Raw genomic sequence first — 20,281 nt, 5'->3', positions numbered from 1 at the left:
AGCAACAACCCTACTACCTGAGCAAAGAGTCACCCATGGGAAAGTCACTCAGTCATCAAGGTGCATTCACTCCATTTGGTATTCACTACACTAGTGCACTTGGAAAAATCTCCATGTGGTGAACATAGGAAAGTCTATACAGTCATCCCCCTCATTCATGGGGGAATGGTTCAAAGACCCATACTGAATGCCTGAAACCTCAACTAGTGCTGAACTGGATATATACTATGGTTTTTCCCATACATACACATGTATGATAAAGTTAAATTTATAAATTGGACACAATCAGAGGTTAATAACAATAACTAAGGTTAACAACAACTAAAAATAAAATAGAATAATTATAACAATATACTGTAATACAAGCTATGTGAATGTGTTCTCACCCATAACAAAATATCATATGACACTGTAGTGGCCCTTCTCATGCTGATGTGAGATGCTACAGTGCCGACAGGGTGAAGTGAGGTGGACACGCTGGGATGATTCACATCCTGGGCAGGATGGACCAGTACCACACAAGAGTTCATCACAGTACTCACAAGGGTGTGCAGTTGAAAATTTAGGAACCATTTCTTTCTGGAAATTTCTACTTAGTATATTTGGGCCATGGTTGATCACTAGTTGTTAAAACCTCAGAAATCAAAATGAAAGAAAAGGGTGGGCTGGAGGGGGTTCTACTGTATCAGGATCCAGTTTTAAACCACAACGAATATTTTCCACATAATACGTATATGAGCATAAACAAAATAGAGAAAGCCTATATTAAGCTAGCATTCCTTATTATGAAGAGTTGTGGAAAAGAATAAAGTGAAGAGACTTTATGGGAAACACAAGCAAAAAAGGAAAATTTCAACCAGAAAGCATGTATATAATTACTTAAGTATTTATTTACATTTATAAATATATAATTTTTCTTGACATACAAAAAATTAAATTAAGTCATAACAACTTACAGAGACAGTAAATGATATAGCACTCAGTACACCCCTTCAAAGACCAAGACAGGTGCATTATAATTTGCAGCTGAGTCCTGGGAGTGATTGGAAGAGGGGGAAGCCTGACATCAGGAAGACTTTGCACATGTGAAGTGGCCGCCTAGTCCATGTCCAGCCGTGAACATGAAGAGTGCAGGTAAAGGCAGAGAAGACAATGGGACAGTTTTTATATGCTGACCTGCCTTTCACTATTTGCATTGGGAAACTGGCAAAACAAGTCGGTGTTGATTCTCAGGGCACGTTTGTTTGTAAAACCCTGTCTTATACACACAATTAAAGTCATAGACCACATTATGTATTATAATCACAGAAGAAATGATTGGAACAAGTTTAAACATTAGAAAAAGAAAACAAGATCACCTCTGAGAGTCCTCATGGCAAACATCCCCTCTTTTCAAGAAGGGACAACTTGGTCTTTTCCCTATCTTTCAGAAACACATTTGAGTCTCATTTGGAAATTCACAATTTACCCAGACAACATATCCAGTTGGAGCATTTTGACTGTCTAATATGAATACAGTAAAGCTATCATTTATAACATTAAAAATTGGATGGCATGATGTGAAACAAGCACATGAACAGGGAGAAAAATAAGTTATTTCAACAGTGAATTATTCATCCTGATCTGCTAAAGCCTCACAACTTCCTTCCTTTCTCTTCCCCCTTATCTATGACAACAGGTTGTAGAGGCTTGGCTTGGCGGGTGGCTGGATTGCCCGGGCATTGAAAGACTCTAGGAAGCTATGTGGACGTATCATAAATTAGCCTGCAAGTAGAACCTTGGTCATCAAACTGCTTTGTCCCCAAAGACTGTTCAAGAAGCGATTTTTCCGAAGCTGAACCACACTGCTGTTGGCGCATTATCTCCTTTGGTGCCTGAGAGACACAGGACTCATCATGCAGTTTTCAAGCATGAAAGCGTTGTGGAGTTGAGAACCAAAGTGTCATTTGACAACCGAGACATTTTCTCTGTGAACAACTTGGTTGAGAACCTAATGTTTCGAAATGGGAGACGTTCAAGAACTGTCTTGGTTGTCAAACAAAATTTTGATTCTCAAATCTTGACCTGACAACACTTTCAGGCTGATACATGTATGATTAGCCAGCCACATGTCTCTCAGGCGACCAAGGAAATTCGGTTTTCAGATACATTGCTTTTCGCTCAGTTTTCCAAAAATAGTTAAGTTCGAGAACCAAGGTTCCACTCGATTCTAGCTTCAGTGTTATCATGTCCACCAAACCTGACTGCAGGGGAACGGAATGTCAGCTCCCTGTTGAGGATCACCGTGCTGACCAACATTCTCAGTTCAGGGGCCTGACCACAGTCCTGATGGTTTCCTGAAACATGGTGGGCTTAGGCTAATCTGCTTGCACATGGCTCTCATACAAGTCCATGATTTTATGAGACTGAGAGCTGAGGTGTGTGGTCGGGCCCTTGCCATGTAATTCCCTGACAGCTCTTTGAGGAAACAAGGCTTCACCCACCCCCTCCTGCTTGTTAGCTCTCTCATCATTCACTGCTCTCTTCTGTCTCAAAAGAGACACTTAAGTTTCTAGGTCATGTGGCCTGCAGTTGCCAGTGTTTTAACTGTATGACTTTGAGTGAAGTATGATAAGACCAGGCACAGATCAAGAGTGAGAGAGAGTTGGGAAGCTGATAGCTTGTTCATAGTCACAGTTTGCTGGGGACAATGCAACATGCCATACATGGCCATTCAGCAGACACACTGGGGCTGGTCACATGAGGCAGAGAGCAGAACTGTGGGCAAGCAACTTCATTGTGGGTTCCATGGAGAAGATTGGGAAAGGCAGGGTGAGCAGACCAGGACTGCTAGCTATGTTTCTAAGTGGTGCCCCTGCCTCCCACAGTTCTCTAGAGAAGCTGTCTTGTCAATAGCAGTTTATGTGTGACCTATCTAGGTTTACACTGTTAGTGGGGATTCAAGCTTTCCCCAGTTGTACACAGTCAGGCTGAACAAGAAAACTGCATGTCCAGAGACCTCAGGATGGCCAGTCCTGTAGCAGAAGGAATAGAGGAACATAAGGAAGTAGGATGGCAGGAGTGACAAACCAGGGAGGAGAGAGAGGGAGAGAAAGGTCTTCCTTGAGTAATACATATCCATGCTCATGTGCCACAAGAAAATCATTGCTTTTATTTTCTCCTCCCTCCATCTCTAGAAGAGAATGCTCAGTGTATGGAGAATAGCAAGTACTTACTTGCTCAGTGAAGTGTATATTGGCATGGTTCAAAAAATGTTGCCAATAGTATTTGTCCCTAGGAAGTGACCTGTTTTATGTCATGAATTCTCTGTGGTGAGAGTGGGATAACGGTCAGCTTCTGTGTGACTGGGTGGGGGCAGGGGTGATGAGGGGCTGTGTGTGCCAAAGGTCAGAACTGCATAGCTTTGGAAAATGGATAGGTGGTAGCAGTTGTGTGGGAGGAGGGAAAGAAAGGGAGTAGGGTATAAAGAGAAGATATGAGGCACTGTTGTTGCCCTGGGAGGAACTCAGGGGAAAACGCAGAAATGTTTAAGGAGATATTAATGAGGTTTTAATTATGGTGTTTGATGGCTTCATAACACAGGAAGTTTTATGTAAAATTCACTACATTCACTATTGAATCATGGAGTGAACTGTTTGAACATCAATATGTGTCCCAAATGTGTTCTCAAGATGAGTGAAGGAGAAAGCTGAGGCTCTTTAGGGATCACTGGCTCTTCTGCATCATTTTTAAAATTTTAGTATCACCCAATACTATCATCAAATCCTTAGACTCCACCAGGTGAGGCTCAGAGGATGACTCAGCAATATTCACAGACTCTGAAATGCACGCTACCTGCAAAGTGCTGGGGAGTTATAAGGAAAAAATTACCTTTGGTGGCTGCTTCAATTAGGACACACCAGATCAAGGCAAGTTCTGTCAAACTGGCTTTAACCCCAGAGAAACGTGTTGCCTCCATGACAAGAAGTCCTGAGGAAGGACCAGCCCTGGGTATATTCACAGGAGGCCCAGACTTTCTCTGATACTCCCTGGCTCTCCCGTCTTCTCTCTTTTGGCATCACCCTTGTGTTATGTGAAGACAGAGCAGCAATTTCAGACATCACATCACAGCAGGATATATCCGGTTGAAGGAGAGGAGTCACCTAGTAAAAAAATTTCTTCCCAGAAAGAAATTAAATGTAATGTAAACTGTCTTAGAAGCCCCAGCAAAGTTCCTCTCACATGCTATTGCTCAAGTCTGGGTCATAGTCGTCCAAGTCCATTACATGTTAAGGACAATTAAATAAGCACCACCTGAGTAACCTTAGCTAGGAGCAAAATGGGTGTTGAGAAGGCAAACACTTGATCACTGAGATCATTGTGAGAACAAAATGATCTTTTTCTTTTTTTAATTTAAATGCATTGCATGATATGGGTAAATAAGATTACATAGGTTTCAGGTGTACATTTATATGATGCATAATCTCCATATTGCACTGTGTGCTCACCACCCAAGTCAAATCCTCTTCTGTCACCATATATTTGATCCCATTCATCCTCCCCTAACACCTACCCTCCTTTCCTCTGGTAACCATCATATTGTTGTCTGTGTCTATGAGATTCTGTTTTTCCTGTTTGTTCATTTGTTGCCTTCAGTTTTGCATCCCACGTATGAGTGAAATCATATGGCTCTTAACCTTTTCTGACTGAATTCACTTAGCATAATATTCATCAAGATCCAACCATGTTATTACAAATGGCAGTATTTTATCTTTTCTTATGGCTGAGGGATAATTCATTGTATGTATGTACCACATCTTCTTTATCCAATCATCTAGTGAAGGACATTTCAGTTGTTTCCATGTCTTGGCCACCATAATTAATTCTGCAATGAACGTATGTCTTTGTGAATAAGTATAGGTGTTGCTGGGTCATATGGTAACTTTTTTTTTGAAGATTTTATTTTACTTTTAGAGAGAGGGAAAGGGAGGGAGAAAGAGAGGAAGAGAAACATCAATGTGTGTTTTCCTCTCGTGGGCCCCCTACTGGGGACCTGGCCCTCAACCCAGGCACGTGCCCTGACTGGGAATCAAACTGGCGACGCTGTTTCACAGGATGGTCCTCAGCCCACTGAGCCACACCAACCAGAGGTCTATTCTTAATTTTGGGGGAACCTGCAATCTGATTCCCATGGTGGCTGTAGCAGTTTGTAGCCCCACCAGCAGAGAATGAGGGTTCCTTTTTCCCCACAACGTCTCTAACTCTTGTTATTACCTATCACATTGATAACAGCCATTCTAATAGGTTTGAGGTGGTATCACATTGTAGGTTTAAATTGCATTTCCCTAATAGCTAGTAAAGTTGGGCATCTTTTCATATATCTGTTGGCCATTTCTATGTCTTCGTGGGAGAAGTTTCTATTTAGCTACTCTGCCCATTTTTTAATCCTCAGCTGAGTACATGTTTTTTTTTTATTGTTTTTAGATAGAGAGAAAGAGAGAGAGAACAACATTGAGTGAGGTGAGGCAAAAACATCCATCGGTTGCCTTCTCTATGCATCCCAGACAGGGAACAAACCCAAGCCCTAGGTAGTACTCTGACGGGGAATGCAACCTGCAACCTTTGGCACATGAGACAACACTCTAACCTCTGAGGTTCCCAGCCAGTGTATCTGCACATTTTTTGATTGGACTGTTGGTTTGTTTCATGTTGAGCTGTGTAAGTCCTTTATATATTTTGAATATATTCAAAATTCGTTCATTCCCATCCATTTATTTGTGCCTTTACTTCCCTTTACTGTAGGGCCAGACTCATAAAATCTTACCAAAGACCACAGTTCATAAGTTTTGTACCTAAGTTTTCTTCTATGTAATTTATTGTTTCAGGTCTTATGTTTAGTTCTTTGGTCCAATCTGAATTAATTTTTGTATAGGGGATTTTTGTACATCAATTTTGTATTCTGCTACTTACTGTATTTGTTTACTTTTTCTAATAGATTTTTGGTAGTGTCCTTAAGGTTTTCTATATAAAGAGTCATGTCATCTGCAAAAAGTGACACTTTCACTTCTTCATTCCTATTTTTAATGTATTTTCTTTTCTTCTCTTGCCTGATTTTCTCTAGCTAGGACTTTCAGTGCTATGTTGAATAAGAACAGTGAGAGTGGACATTCTTCTCTTGTTCCTGATCTTACAGGAAAAATTTTCAGTTTTTCAATAATTAGTATTATATTAGCTGAGGGTTTCTCATATATGGCCTTTATTTTGTTGAGGTACTTTCCCTCTATACCTTTTTTGTTGAGAGTTTTAATTATAAATGGATGTTATATATTATCAAATGCTTTTCCTGTATCTATTGATAGGATCATATGATTTTTATCCTTTGTTTTGTTAATGACTGTGTTGAGTTTTTCAATTTGCACCTGCTGAACCCGTCCTTGTGCCCCTGGAATGAACCCTATTCAACAGTGATGTGTTATCTTTTAATGTATCCTTGTAGTTGATTTGCTAATGTTTTGTTTTGGATTTTTTCATCAGTATTCATCAGCGATATTGGTCCACAGTTTTTGTTTGTTCATTTGAGTTATCTGTGCCAGATTTTGGTATCAGGGTTATCTTGGCCTCATAAAATGTATTAAGAAGTATTGCCTCTTCTTCAATTATTTGGAAAAGTTTGAGAAAGACAAATATCAAATCTTGCTTGAATGTTTGGTACAATTCACTAGGGAAGCCACCTGGAACTGGAGTTTTACGTTTTGGGAGGTTTCTGATGTTTGTTTCCATTTCCTCACTGTTGATCAGTCTGTTTAGATTTTCCACGTGATTCAATCTAAAACAGATATATGTTTTTAGGAACTTATCTATTTCTTCAAGGTATTGAATTTGCTGTCATGTAGTCTTCCATAGTACCCTAGCATGATCCAGAGATACATCTGTGATGTCTGTGGTAACTTCTCTTCCACTGCTTATTTTGTTTACTTGAGACTTTTCTCTTGTTTCCTTAGTAGGTCTAGTCAGGGGTTTATCAATTTTACTAATCCTTTTAGATACCAGTGCTTTGCTGCATTAATATTTTATATATTCTCTTTGTTATCTATTCCATTCAATTCTGCTCTAATTCTTATGATTTCCTTTCTTCTGGTTAGATCGTTTACTTGAGCTTTTCCTTGTTTCTTGAGATTGGCCTGTGATGATATAAAATTCTCCTTTATTACTGCTTTAGCTGCACCCCTACAGTTGTGAGATGTTGTATTGTCATTCTCATTTGTCTCTATATATCTTTTTAAAATTTTTTAAATTTTACTTAATTTACTGTGGTGATATTGGCTAATAAAAAACATAGGTTTCAGGTGTACAACTTTATAATATATCACCTGTATATTGCATTGTGTGTTTACCACCCCAGCCATGCTTCCTTCCATCACCACTTATCCCCCATTTACCCTCTTCTCCCATCTCCCCACCCACTTTTCTCTGGTGATCACCACCCTCTTGTGTGTGTCTATGAGTATTTTGGTGTTTTGTTTTTGTGTTTGTTTTTGCTTAATTTCTTCACCTTTTGTACCCTGTTCTCCTACCACCTTCCCTCTCAGCTGTCAGTCTGTTTTCAGTTTCTATTTCAATTTTGTTTCCTTTTTTGTTTGTTTGTTTGTTTTGTTCATTAAATTGCACATATAAGTGAAATCATATGGCATCTCTGTGCCATCCCAGTGCTGTCGCCTGCAGGCACATGCTGCCTGGCAGTGCAGCTGTGATGTGTAGGGTTGCAGTGAACTGGGGGAACTTGGCCACTTTTGTTGTTGCTTTGCTCTCCCAGGAATGTTGATTGGCAGACCTGTGAGGCATCCCCTCTGTTTCTCTACCCAAGCCTGGGATTAGTGGCAGTGTGCCTGTCACTCAGGGAAAACCTCTTTCTGTAGTACCAGTTCTCTGGTTTGCAGACAATGTGCTCTGCAACACAATACTCACTGCTACAGCATCTTTAGGGCCTGCTGCTAGCTCTGCAGGAGTGAGAGGAAGCAGCCAGACTCTGTGGCTTTGTTCCTCTGTCTGGATCCTTCATGACTGGCAGAGATGATTGGCCTCACCTCAGTGCTTCACCCCTGCCCAGGCCACTGTGCTCAGCTGCAGCTCATATGGGCACTCAAGCTTGAATGCTCTCTGAATCTCCCTGCTCCTCCTTCCTCCTGGCTAAAGGAGTGCCAGCAGGAACCTGACTCCTCCCCTCCCCAGCTAAGCCCTGCAGTGAGCTCCCAGCAATAACTCTAGGCTTTGGGCTGGCTCTTTGGCCTGGCCCAGCTCTCCTCTGCTCCCACCTCCCAGTTTGTTCCCACTTGCTCATCTTCAGATGTCTCAATGCACAGATCTCTCAGACATGTTTGTGTATTTAGTGGGGAATCCTTTGTTGAACTACAGCTATTCGAACTGTTGAAACTTCAAGGGGAGAGACTCAGGGGATCTCTCACTCTGCCATACCTCTGCTTTCACATGGCATTCTTGATTAGAAGTTTCCAGTTGTGGTCATACTCAGAATGGCTTGGTGAACATTGAGAATATAGTGATCCATAGGCTTTACTACAGAGCACAGGAGTTAGAACCTAGGGTAGGTGTGGTCTCAGTTTGAGGTTAAAGGGTCCACATATATAAAATCAGGGCAGTTATTTTGGTTGTGGAGACATTTGTCCCATATGATTGGTACAAGCACAGTGTAAGAAGTAGGAAAGTGCCCTGGCTGGCGTAGCTCAGTGGATTGAGCGCCAGCTGGGAACCAAAGTGTCGCAGGTTCGATTCCCAGTCAGTGTACATGCCTGGGTTGCAGGCCATGACCCCCAGCAACCGCACATTGATGTTTCTCTCTCTCTCTCTCTCTCCCTCCTTTCCCTTTCTAAAAATAAATAAATAAAATCTTTTACAAATATAAAAAATTTAAAATATTTCAAAAAAGAAGTAAAAAAGCCAAGAGGTGTCACCCAGTGTTATTTGCACAGAAAGTTCATGTCTTTAATATGACGTTTTCCCTGTTCTTTCCTTTTGAGTCAAATTGGCCTCATCCAGCAGTATGACACCCACCTCCCTCACCCTTGCACATCCACTCCCTTAATCTTTTAACCCCCAGGACATTGAGGTTCTGGTCACCGTCAAATAATCTTCAGAACAAAGCCTCAAGTCTGTTGACCACAGAGACAGAGTTTCAGTCAAACTAGAGATAGCATCTAGGACTCATCTGTGTTTCACCTGAAAGTACAACTATCCCTCCAAACACATCCTTGAAAAAACAGAGCAACTGTATGGCAGACTGACATCAGGACCAATTAAGAGACCACAACTCTAGCTTCACCATAATTAACCATCTCCCCTTATATAACACACCCCCTAGAAGCCATCTGCGTCCAGGTCTTTGAGCATGAGCTCACCTATTACTCCTGGCACGGCACCATTTCAGTCATTAATAAACCTCTATTTCTTGGCTGCAAAACCTCCTCTGTGCATTTAATTGGGCTTTGATGCTCAAAGGTGAGTGAGGCACTCTTAGTTTGGTGACAAGGTTAGGATTTCATGGCAGATGCACTTGTAAGAAGTAGCATAACACCTTGAGTGACACTTCAAAAACCAATCAGCTCATGTAGCTACTCCGCTTATCATTTGCAATATCATTCTCCAGTCCTCTCTCAAGTAAAGTCCTTTCAAAATTCACATGACAAAGCCCACCACCCCCACTGACTCTCTGAACCTTATCTTCTCCTTCTACCTCCTTTCCCCACTGAATTCCACCCACATTCACCTACCTGCTGTCACTTCAGTGCTGTAGGAACACTTCCTTCTTGCCTTAGCATATCCAATGAATGTTCAGGAATATTCTCCTATTGTGCATAGCCATGTAGTTCACTGTCTTGCCTTAAATTTGCCCAGGGGTCATTTTCACAGTGACCTTTTCAAACCGTCTTCTAATAGCATCTAACACTTATCCTACCACAGCCATTCTCCCCCTCTGCTTTATTTTCCTCACATGACTGTCAAGAATCATGAAAGACATAAGATTTTGACCTGACTCATAAGCTAGTCAATGAGCTTGCCATGATTTCACAGATCTGGTGGAAGAAGATAGGTTATCTCTCACAACAGAGATTTAGCCAAGTAACAGCACTTTTTTTCCAGTATTGTTGAGACATAATTTAAAAATAACACTGTGTGCGCTTAAAGTTCACATGATGGCTTGATGTACGTATATTGTGAAAATACTTCCCACAATAGGGTTAGTAGTGCTGGTTCCTTGAGCCCCCATTTCCACCTGCTGAACATGCAGTACATTGAGTTATAGGAGAAAATCTGAGTCTAGGTGCTCCAGATAGAGACGGACTCCAGGTTCTTGGCAGTCACAAACAACTGAGCTGACCACACAGATAGTGTGAAGCAAAGCAAGCAGAAATTTTATTCCAGAAATTATACTTCCAAAGACATAGGACCAGTCCATCTGTGTCCAGGAATTATTCTTTTCTATTGAACAGTTTCAGACTTTATAGAGTTTTTAATTAAGCTTCTACACATGCAATTTCCCACAATCTTCCTTGGTTGCCCACCTGGGGAGGAAACTGCAATGCTAATTACTATCCAGTGTCAGAAGGCAATTCTCAGAAATCAAGATGCTGCTCATGACAGTTGCAGTGTCTCAGGATTCTTTATTCTATCTCCTGCCTCCTAGGGAACCTGGATCCATGAGAGTTGAACACTACGGATCCCATACTTTGCCTGGAGTGAAATTCTTTCTCTACATTACTGAACAGTAAACGTGCCTTCCTCCCTCTGGAGGGAGGCATTGTCTTTCTATTCCAAGGCTGTATAAACATCTGAAAAATAGTGTCTGCTTATCAGGTGTACAGAAATGTTAGAGACTGCCAACAAGCATGCCCTTTGTGTAATAGCTAAACACTCCTTATTTCCTTCATCGTCTTCTTCTGTCATTAGACCATAAACTCTAGATATTTATTAGTTGAATTCAATTCTTGTCTATTTTACTTATGGATAAAACAATGTCTGCCACATAAATGACATCCAATGAAGATTTGCTGAATGAGTAAATGAATGAACGGAAAAATGTACATAAAGTATTCACAGTGTCAAAACTTGAGCAGATGATTATTTCAATAATGGATAAGATGTACTGCCTTACAACAGTGAAATATAATACTAGAATTTTAAAGTAACACTTGATTGCTTGGAAAAATACTTGTCTTAAGTATATAACCTGTAAGTTGAAGATTATTTCATTTTTGTAAATAAGCACACTCACCATTTGTACAGGAAAATCATGAAGGAAAATGCACCCAAAGTCCCAGAGTTTTTAAATAGGCTAAGAATAGGACATCTTTATTCTCTTTCCTTTCTCTTTTATTGTCCAAGTTTTCTGTTAATTTGTATGTATTATTTTAATTATCAGGAAAAACAAACATTCATATTTGTAATGTTTTTATTGTTATTTAAAATTTTTAAAAAAGTTTTAAAGAAGACAGGCAGGTAGCCTGAATCTACAGAACTGCTTTTAATCACCTCCTCCAAGTGCAGTAATCTTCTCCACAACCCTAGAAGCAGGATATTCTGCTAAAACTCATGGTAGATAGCTGATGGTCAATATTCTTCAGAAAATGGGTAATAAGGGTGATCAACAACACTGAAAGAGAAGGAGAGATATTCATTTACTAACTCAGTCCCAAGCTTTCAAAAACAGAGTTTGTCTGTGACACAGTCAGAATGGACTAAAAACTCTCAATTTCCCACCATGCCCTTCTTTCTACATCAACCTAAAGACATGTAGCTCCTGGTCCATACACTCAGTTCCCACATTCATATGCAGTAGAAAAGTCAAGGGAAAGCTAGTTTGCCTTAGATTACAGTTTGCTATTGTATGTGAGAACTATGAAATGTGGTAGTTATTTTGTCCCACATGTCATTTTTGTCCGTGGACTCATGATAATGTTCACATGAGGATTCTGGGTTGTTTTTGTTTTTGTTTTTTTCACAAATTCATTCAACAGGTCAGGGTATCTCTGTTAAAGAACTTCCTTCTTTCTTGAGGAGGCAATATGTGTGCCTGCATTACCATGCCTGCCAAATGTAATTACAGCTTTCATACAATTTTTTTATTTTTACTTTAAATTTATTTATCAAGCTTTTAGAGAGAGGGGAAGGGTGGGAGATGAGAGGGAGAGAAACATCAATGACTGAGACAAACATCAATCAGGTATCTCTCGCATGTCCCCAGCTGTAAACTGAGCCTGCAACCAGGCCATATGCCCAACCTGTGAGTCAAACTGATGACCCTTGGCTTTGTGGGACAATGCCCATCCAACTGATCCACACCAGTCAAGATGCTTTCATACAATTTATAAGAACATTTCTTATGCAGTAATCAGTATGGCCATTATTCTCCTTTTTTCCCAGGCTCTCATCTGCTTTTTAAAATTTGTCTCTTTCAGTTTAATTGCATTGAAGAGTGCATTTTAAGAAATTTTGTGTGCCAGGAGCTGGACTCTTCAAAGGGCCTGGAACAGGTGCAAGTATCGCCACTGTCCTGATGAAGATCACAGACTTACACTTAAAAGCCTTGGGTGCAGAAAAGTTACTTCCCACAACCTTTTCATTTATAATGTCTCTTCTCAGCAACACAACGCAGCTTTAAACAGAGTTAAACAGGAGGAGAGTTTTGAGATCTTTCTTTTGAAACTAAACCTTAACTCTAGAGCTAAAGTTTTAATACCTTATCTCAAACTCCTTCACAAAATCCTCTCAATTTAGTGAGTCTTCCTTCCCTTCAACCTCGAGACACTCCTGCAGGAACTGAACAACAGGCCTGCTATGTTTGTGAATAGTCAAAGTCCTGGAGGAAGAGGCCTCAGGGGCTACTCTCCTAATGGACAGAGGTGACCCTGGGCACATCTTGACTTGAGAAACAAGAGAAATCACAGGATCTTATCCTAGTGTACGCCACGGTGGACACATGAGGGACAGGGGTCAAATAACTTTGTGATCCATTTGTAATTCAGTTTAGTGACATTACATGACTAAGGAAATGGGGTTTGTGATAAGGATAAAATGCCAATAAAATGATAAATTTGGAAGAAATGGACAGTGTCTTGGGGGAAAAATGCCCAGTTGTGAAGAAATGCTACAGACTCTGAGGAAGAGGTAGAAGCAGCTCTCCATTGTGAGGTTCCCACATATATGCACACTTGCCTCATGGGCCCCCTCCTCCATAAAGAAAGTATTTGTGTTACATTTCACAATCTTGTTAGGACAAAAATGAATAAGGTCCAGGCTGTGGTCATTATTACATGGTCATTATGAGTATAGCTATGTTTTCTCCTGATTTCAAAAAGAATTAAAGGTGAAACATTTTCATAGGCTCCTGTAAACAACAGTATGAACAGAGCCCCTTTCAAATGGAGCCAGAGCTGCCTAGCAGAGGAACTAACTGACATGCATGTCTCATCCCTCAAACTTTTTTAATGTTTGAAAGGGCAAAATATTCTTTGGAGAGGGTCTAAACAGGATTGTGTCCCAGGGAACTGCTTTCAAGGATAACAAGAAGCAATGAGAAGTACAGGACTGAGGGCTACTAGACTGAAAATTAAAAGCATTGCTTGGAATGGACATCTGTGCATGTAATTGTTGTTCCCCTTTCCTTTCTCATATATACCAGTTGCCTTTATCTCCTAGTCAGAACATTGTTTGGGCTTCTGCCTGAACTAATGGTTTCCAAATAGCTATTCTTATTGATTCAATAAATATTTGTTGCCTCTTCCTTTGAATGGCCTTTTATTTTTAGGTTAGCACCCCTAACGGTATAGTGGGCCAAGGCACTGTGCCTCCTGTGTCCAATGGGTAAGTCAGAGCTGAGTGGACATAAACCAGGCACAGAAATTATGGTATAGAATCATGAATTCACCATGATGCAAACTTTGACCATTTTATTTATGGTCTGTTCCAGACCCCACTCATATTTTTGTTGGGTCAGACACGGGGCCTGGAGTACACCTGTCTCAGAGGTCTCTGGGAAACTCATGTTTTCTTTCTACACCAGAAATCAAACCTGTCTTCCAGATATAAGCAGGGTGAGTTCTTCTGCTAATGTACATGCTGTAGAAAACAATCTGGAAAACACAATCTACAAGCAACTTACATTAGTAGTTGAAAAAAACGGAAATTTCTGTTGAGGCCATCAATTGCTTTCATGTCTTCTGGAGTCAGTTCAAAGTCAAAAATCTAAAAAAAAAGAAAGAATCACATTACTCTCCCCCAAAGCAGCTGGCTTCCAATGGGCAACATGAGGACTTTCTGGCTGGACTGAGACAAGGGGAGAACTAGGGTAGGTGTCTCCTGTCACCAGTTCCTATCTCCTGGCCTGAGAACTCTCCTGCTGGGTTCTCCACTTCTCCATTCCCACTCCCTCTCCTCCTCTGTTCCACTTTACAGAAAACAGTGTTTACAAAATACCTACTCTTTGGACCAAACTTCAGTCTGTTCCCCATCACAACCACCACACACACTCCTTACATTTGACCTAGCTGCATGAACTAAACCAAGCTTTGGAAAGAAGAGCAAACCGCCTCCTTAAGGGCCTGTTGACCTCAAGAAAAGCATTTTCTAATCAATTATTCAATAACATACCTGCTCACTCATCTTTACTCCCTTATAAAAGAACAATCTTTCTGATCAGTCATTGAGACACTTACAGATCCAACATTCAGAGAGTTTTCCCTTTTGAGTAAAAGATCTTTTAAGTCCAGATTTGTTTTTGTTTGATGATACAAACTGACTGTCCCCTAGTGGAGAGTGAATTAATAACAAGGCAGAGAGATCTTGGATAAGAAGTAAGAAAGCAGGAAGCTCATTGTATTATCCAGGAGACAATTTCATTGAAAACTCAATGCCTGTATCTATATCTATCTATCTATCTATTATCTATCTAGTAACCATTCATTCATCTTAAAAATATACTCTAGGACTGATGTGGTTGTCATGGGAATATGAGGGTGCAGCAAAATTACAATACAATTGTGAGTATGTGAAACACAGTTTATTGTTGCATTATTATTTACTAATTCTTATATTATTTTCTGTACCAATGACTGTAAACCTACCTTTGCCTACCCCTGTATATTAACATGTTGAGTTGACCTTAAAGTTAATGTGGGATTTCTTTCTGATTGGTTTCACAATGAGATTTAAATTTGCTTATTACACATTTCCATAAATTGAATGAACTAAACCTATAGCTTCAAGGTTTGGGAGCAAATAGATGACAAATATACTATGCTCTAAACATCATCTTTTGCAAATAGTAAACTTATCATGAAATTGTTAGCTGTCCTCTTAAACTGTAGTAGAGTTTACGTAGTCTCAAAACACAAAACAAGTTGAATATCGCTGACCAACCCAAGGGACCACAAAATATATGAAGGGGAGTTCAGGGGAAACATTATTCATTCATGTTTTAGTTTGTCAGTCTATAAACTTTTATGTAGCTTTCTACCTGCCAGGACTTCTGCTGGGGAAAAGATGCTGAAACATGGCCCAGAGACAGTCCCTGCATTTAGGGTCTCACAGTCTAGAGAGCACCACTTCCTCACTCTGGAAAGTCGATGTGCAGCCTATACCTGGAAGTTCTCTTTGATTCTCTTCTCATTGAAGCTCTTGGCCAGGACCACCACCCCTCTCTGCACTTGGTAGCGCAGGGCCACTTGCCCTGGATTTCTACCGTGTTTCTTGGCAATGGCATTCATGATCGGATCCTCCAAGAGAATGGGACTATCCTTTTCCACCCTGAAAAGAAAACCAGAAAAGGAGGGTTTGAAGGCTGTAGGACTAGAAATCTAGAGTGTAGTGTCCCTTTCTGCCAAATTCCCCAGATCATCAAGAGAAGTGTGTTATGCAGTACATCTATTTGTCATCATTGTACTGTTATGATTAATGCATGTCAAGCTATATAAATTTTATCACACAATCTCTTTTAAAAATAGTACTTGGAATGTAGTTTGGAGAAGATGGATGTATGTGTGAAACAAGAATGAAAGAATGTTGATGACTTGGAAATTCAGTGATGGTACATGAGAGCTCATTACACTGTTGTGTTTGCATTTTTTACATTTGAAGTTTTCCATAATAAAATGTTAAATCTGAATTTTAAAATAGTGTTTCATCACCAACACAGTAGCTGACATAGGTTAACTCCGATACTCTCATTACCAGGTAGGGTCTCTTTGGGAACCCAGGGCACTGTAAGCAACAAGAACAATGTCCTTGGACTTGCAGAACTCCAGCAGTTTGCTCTGGTTGAGGTACGGGTGACATTCCACCTATGAATTCCAAGATCAGAAAGTATCAGAATATATGAACCAATACCATGTCAATTTGAAAAACCTTTGCAGGATTACCTAATACTACATTAATATATGCACATTTTCCATATTGGTCATTTTCTCATATACCTTCTGAAATACCTTCAAATTCTATGAATTTTCAGCAGTGATAAAACAATTTTCTTAACCTTTATTAGTGTTTAAAATTATTAAAGACTGTTATATCCTGGTTGTGACCTCTACATGTCATTCCTTGTGGAAAGAAACCAAGATTCCCCAGAAAACTCACTGACTCGACTCCTGGCCCACAGAGCTACAAACTGAGCCTAGAACATCTTGCATTCCAGTAAAGGAGATAGGAAGCATGCTGAGGGGTGTCAGAGGATGCAAGTTCATCTGAAGAGGCATCTTCTGATTCATGATGAAAATTCAATCATCATTAAGAAAGTAAGTACATTGGTTGAATTCATGAATTCACAATTACATATATGTGGTCAAGTTTTAGATGTAACATGCAATTTACAAGAAGAACAAAACAGCAAGATATCAAAGAGTATCACAGGGATCAATTAGTAAAAGCAATTGTGAGAAAATTTTTAAAGGAATACAGGCCTAGTTTCTCTCATAATAAGTTGAGAGAGAGAAAAAGAGAGAGAGAGATGAAACAAAAGGGGAAAGAAGGAGAGAGGAGGAAAGGAGCTGGGGTCATATTTTATCATATTATGAGTTATTTTCTACCAATAGAATCCTAGAAGTTAATAACTAAGATGAAGAGTATAAATATTTGAATCGTTTTTGCATAATTTTCAGAGTACTTTACAAAAGGGATACTCAATTTTACAATATCATAGTGATTGAACATTAGATTAGCAACAGTGTTATTTAAAAAATTATATCTCTTATTTATGATTTATTTACCTCCTCACTTTCTAATACTCTGTTTTCTCTGGCTTTTTCTCCTCACACCTCAGTACTGAACCTGTGAGGTTTCCTATGAACTTTCTGTCATAAAACCCAATGCCTTTTCCATCCCTAGTTGGACTGGCTACTCCCAGCAGGATCCACCCATGGGTCAGAGGAACCTTTTCAAGTGTCTTCTTTGATTCCCTGATACCACATGCTCCTCATTTTCTCCCTCCATGTCTGCCCACTCCTACTCAGTCCCCTAACCAGTACCTTTTGCCTGATCCTTAAATGTTGACTTTCCTGCCCTCTTTGCGGTCATTCTATGAATTTCCCTAGGAGAGGGAATCAATTCCTGTGATTTTAATTGCCACCCTGACAGCAATGACTCCATGATATGTACCTCCAACCTTGACCACCACTTGAGCTCCAGACCAACACTGCCACCCTCCAATTCAGCATCTCCACTTGGATGTCTCCTGGGAACCTCAAACCCACCTCTTGCATAACAAAATCATGATCTTTCCACTCCATTCAACCTGCTTTTTCTCTGGAATTTCCTATCACAATAAAGGGATTGATCAGGTATATATCTAGTTGGCATGAAGCCAAAAACCTTGGGACTTTTACTCAAGAAAGAGGGTATGAAGGGCAGAAGCAAAGAAGTAACCATGGACATGGCCTCACCTGGTTGCAGACAGGCTTGTACTTGAGCCCTGGCTTGTTCAGGATCATCTCCAGCAGTTTGTGATTGAAATTGGACACCCCAATGGACTTGGTTAAACCTGCATCCTTACACTTCTCCAGGGCCTGGGGAGGAAGGGCATGTGTGGCAAACCTGTAGTGTAGCTCAGTCCTCTCATTGGACAGGGAACTTTTTAGAAACTAAGAATCTGAATATCAATAACAATTTGGCTCAGTCAAACAGTTTTATCATTTGGATATATTACCTCCTAAAGTACTTTATTCCTTGTATCTTTGGGTCTGTGACACACACATCCAGAACAATAATTAGACATTAAGATGCTTTTAAACTCCCCTCACCTCCCTACCCCCTCACATAGTGCCTATTTTCCTGCCTAGTGCATAACAATAGTTCTTTAACAAATGTTGTCATATCAGAGTCAGGGGCACAGAGGACCTCTTAGCTATTCCACTAGTTGAATGTTTTCTGCTTCCCCTGTCCTAGATGGCTGAAAGGAGTGTATGGAATGAATTACAGAAGGGCAGGCTTCACTGCTGTCCTGCTAAGCTCACAGCAGCTTCCCCCCAACCCTGCTGTGTTTATCTGTCCTGGAACAGAGCTCTCACTCCCCTGGAGTTTGCTTCTTATGATGCTCCCAGACTCTACCTGATCAGTGGGCAAAGAAACCCCCACCAGAATCACAGAAGTTTATATTAAAAATAGACCTCACCTGTGATTCCATTTTAGTCCCTTGCTTTACAGCCCTAAACTCCAAGGTATAAAGGAGTTTGGTGACATGTTTGAGGGCAGAGACAGATTGGGTCAGAGCCTGTTTCTTCTGCGCCCGCCTGGGGATGTCCTCCTGTCATGGTGTGTTGGGGGGGCAGTAGCAGAACTCACCTCCCATGTATCACGCAAGTCCACTGTATCTAAAATAACTTTCCCACTGACATCCTTTGGTATAAGGTCCTCTCCAGGCTGGAATACAGGGAGAGGGAAGAAAAAATTTTTTTCAAGAATTGTCTTCCTGATGCCTGACCACCTTGTTGATGCAAACTTCAATGTGCTGTTTTACTAGCAACGTGTCTGTGATATGTGTGAGAGAAGGTTTTGGGGGAGAAAATCAGAATCCCTTCCCAGACTGAAGCACAGTACCTCTCCCTCAATTACCTCAACCTTCCTGTCACCAACCCACCAAATGTACTTCACTAAGAATGAGTTCCCTACGGGTGGGATTCACGTTGTTTCCCAAGGACAGGCTGGTTTATATGATAAGGGTTCCTTTTACTATTAAGACTGTGCTTTAGTTCAGTTTATGATAACCCAACTGAGAGAGAGTGAGAACACCTGATGTGCTCAGTGAATGTCCACTGCAATGAGAAGCTGGACCAGCAAAGACCAAAGGAGCCCAGTTGTACAACATGAACCATCCCAGGGTGCCTCTGTCTGCATTGGGCCCGGGGTCCATATTCAAGGGACCCTCCCACTACCAGGTGTGGATGTTCCATTGTGTATCCACCATCTTTTGTAACTCAGCTTTATTGAGGGCCTCATGACTCAGGATACGCAGACAGGGGCTCATTACTTAGACACAGAGGGCAGTGACCTCAGTGGTTTGAGGTGGAGACAGTGAGATCATTGCATTGCCATCCTTCTCAAGACTCTGGGATGAAGATAAAAAATCTTGACTTAGTTAAGATGAGGTAACGTAATTATGAAAGAGAGTTCATTTAGCAGTTCTAGCCACCCCACTCAAATCTGCCTCTCTCGGTGAGAACCCAGAAAACCTAGCTGGAATGAGATACTGGAGGGGCAACAGCGGTGGAATACTCTTGGGCATGACAAGGAACACTAAAGCTCACCTTCATAGCTGTTGGAATATGAATGATGAAGAGATCTACGTAGTCCAGTTGAAGATTCTTCAGTGATCTTTCCAGGGCTGGTCGAACCAGTTCTGGTCGAAGGAACGTAGCCCAAAGCTGAAGTCACCAAAAGAAATTGAAAACTCTCTTATGATGTCACACTTCTGGGAGCCAAAATTGAACATCATAGTTAAGAGACTAAGATGTGAGTGATGAACATGTGTGCTGGTGTAAAAATAAGTATTTTTGGGCTAAATTTATGTTACTTAGTATATATGAGCTTCTTCACAGATTACTGAGGTTTACTTGAGTGACTGTAAGAAAACTGCAAGTAAAACATAGATGGGCCAGTAAAACCAACAGGAAGGTTTCAAGGATTAGAAAAGTCATCTCTGAAAGGACAGTCAAGACCTGTCAGGCAAGAGGAAATGGACCACACTGCCCTACATAACAAATGCCTGGACCCAGGGCTGCTGAGGAGTTTACACTCCGAAAATAAGTCA

At 40.7% G+C, this 20,281-nt stretch overlaps 1 protein-coding gene across 7 annotated transcripts in view; it reads right to left on the bottom strand.

Annotated features, from left to right (window-relative positions):
* Positions 1 to 20,281, bottom strand: part of LOC114492418 (aldo-keto reductase family 1 member C15-like) — a 355,773-nt gene that overhangs the window by 330,448 nt on the left and 5,044 nt on the right. For 6 of the 7 annotated variants that reach the window (XM_036025062.1, XM_036025061.1, XM_036025060.1 and 3 more), the window contains exon 3: positions 19,779 to 19,895. In XM_036025062.1, the coding sequence (XP_035880955.1) occupies positions 19,779 to 19,895 (117 nt within the window). Of the gene's footprint in view, positions 1 to 11,449; positions 11,642 to 14,149; positions 14,233 to 15,626; positions 15,793 to 16,215; positions 16,326 to 17,918; positions 18,042 to 18,816; positions 18,895 to 19,778; positions 19,896 to 20,281 lie in introns of those variants that run through there. The other variant, XM_028506815.2, reaches the window with a different exon arrangement.

The sequence above is a fragment of the Phyllostomus discolor genome, chromosome 1 (assembly GCF_004126475.2).
Source record: "Phyllostomus discolor isolate MPI-MPIP mPhyDis1 chromosome 1, mPhyDis1.pri.v3, whole genome shotgun sequence".
NCBI classification, from domain to species: Eukaryota; Metazoa; Chordata; class Mammalia; order Chiroptera; family Phyllostomidae; genus Phyllostomus; species Phyllostomus discolor.
Note: the sequence above shows the minus strand (reverse complement) of the source record. Positions and strands in the feature narration are given on the sequence as shown.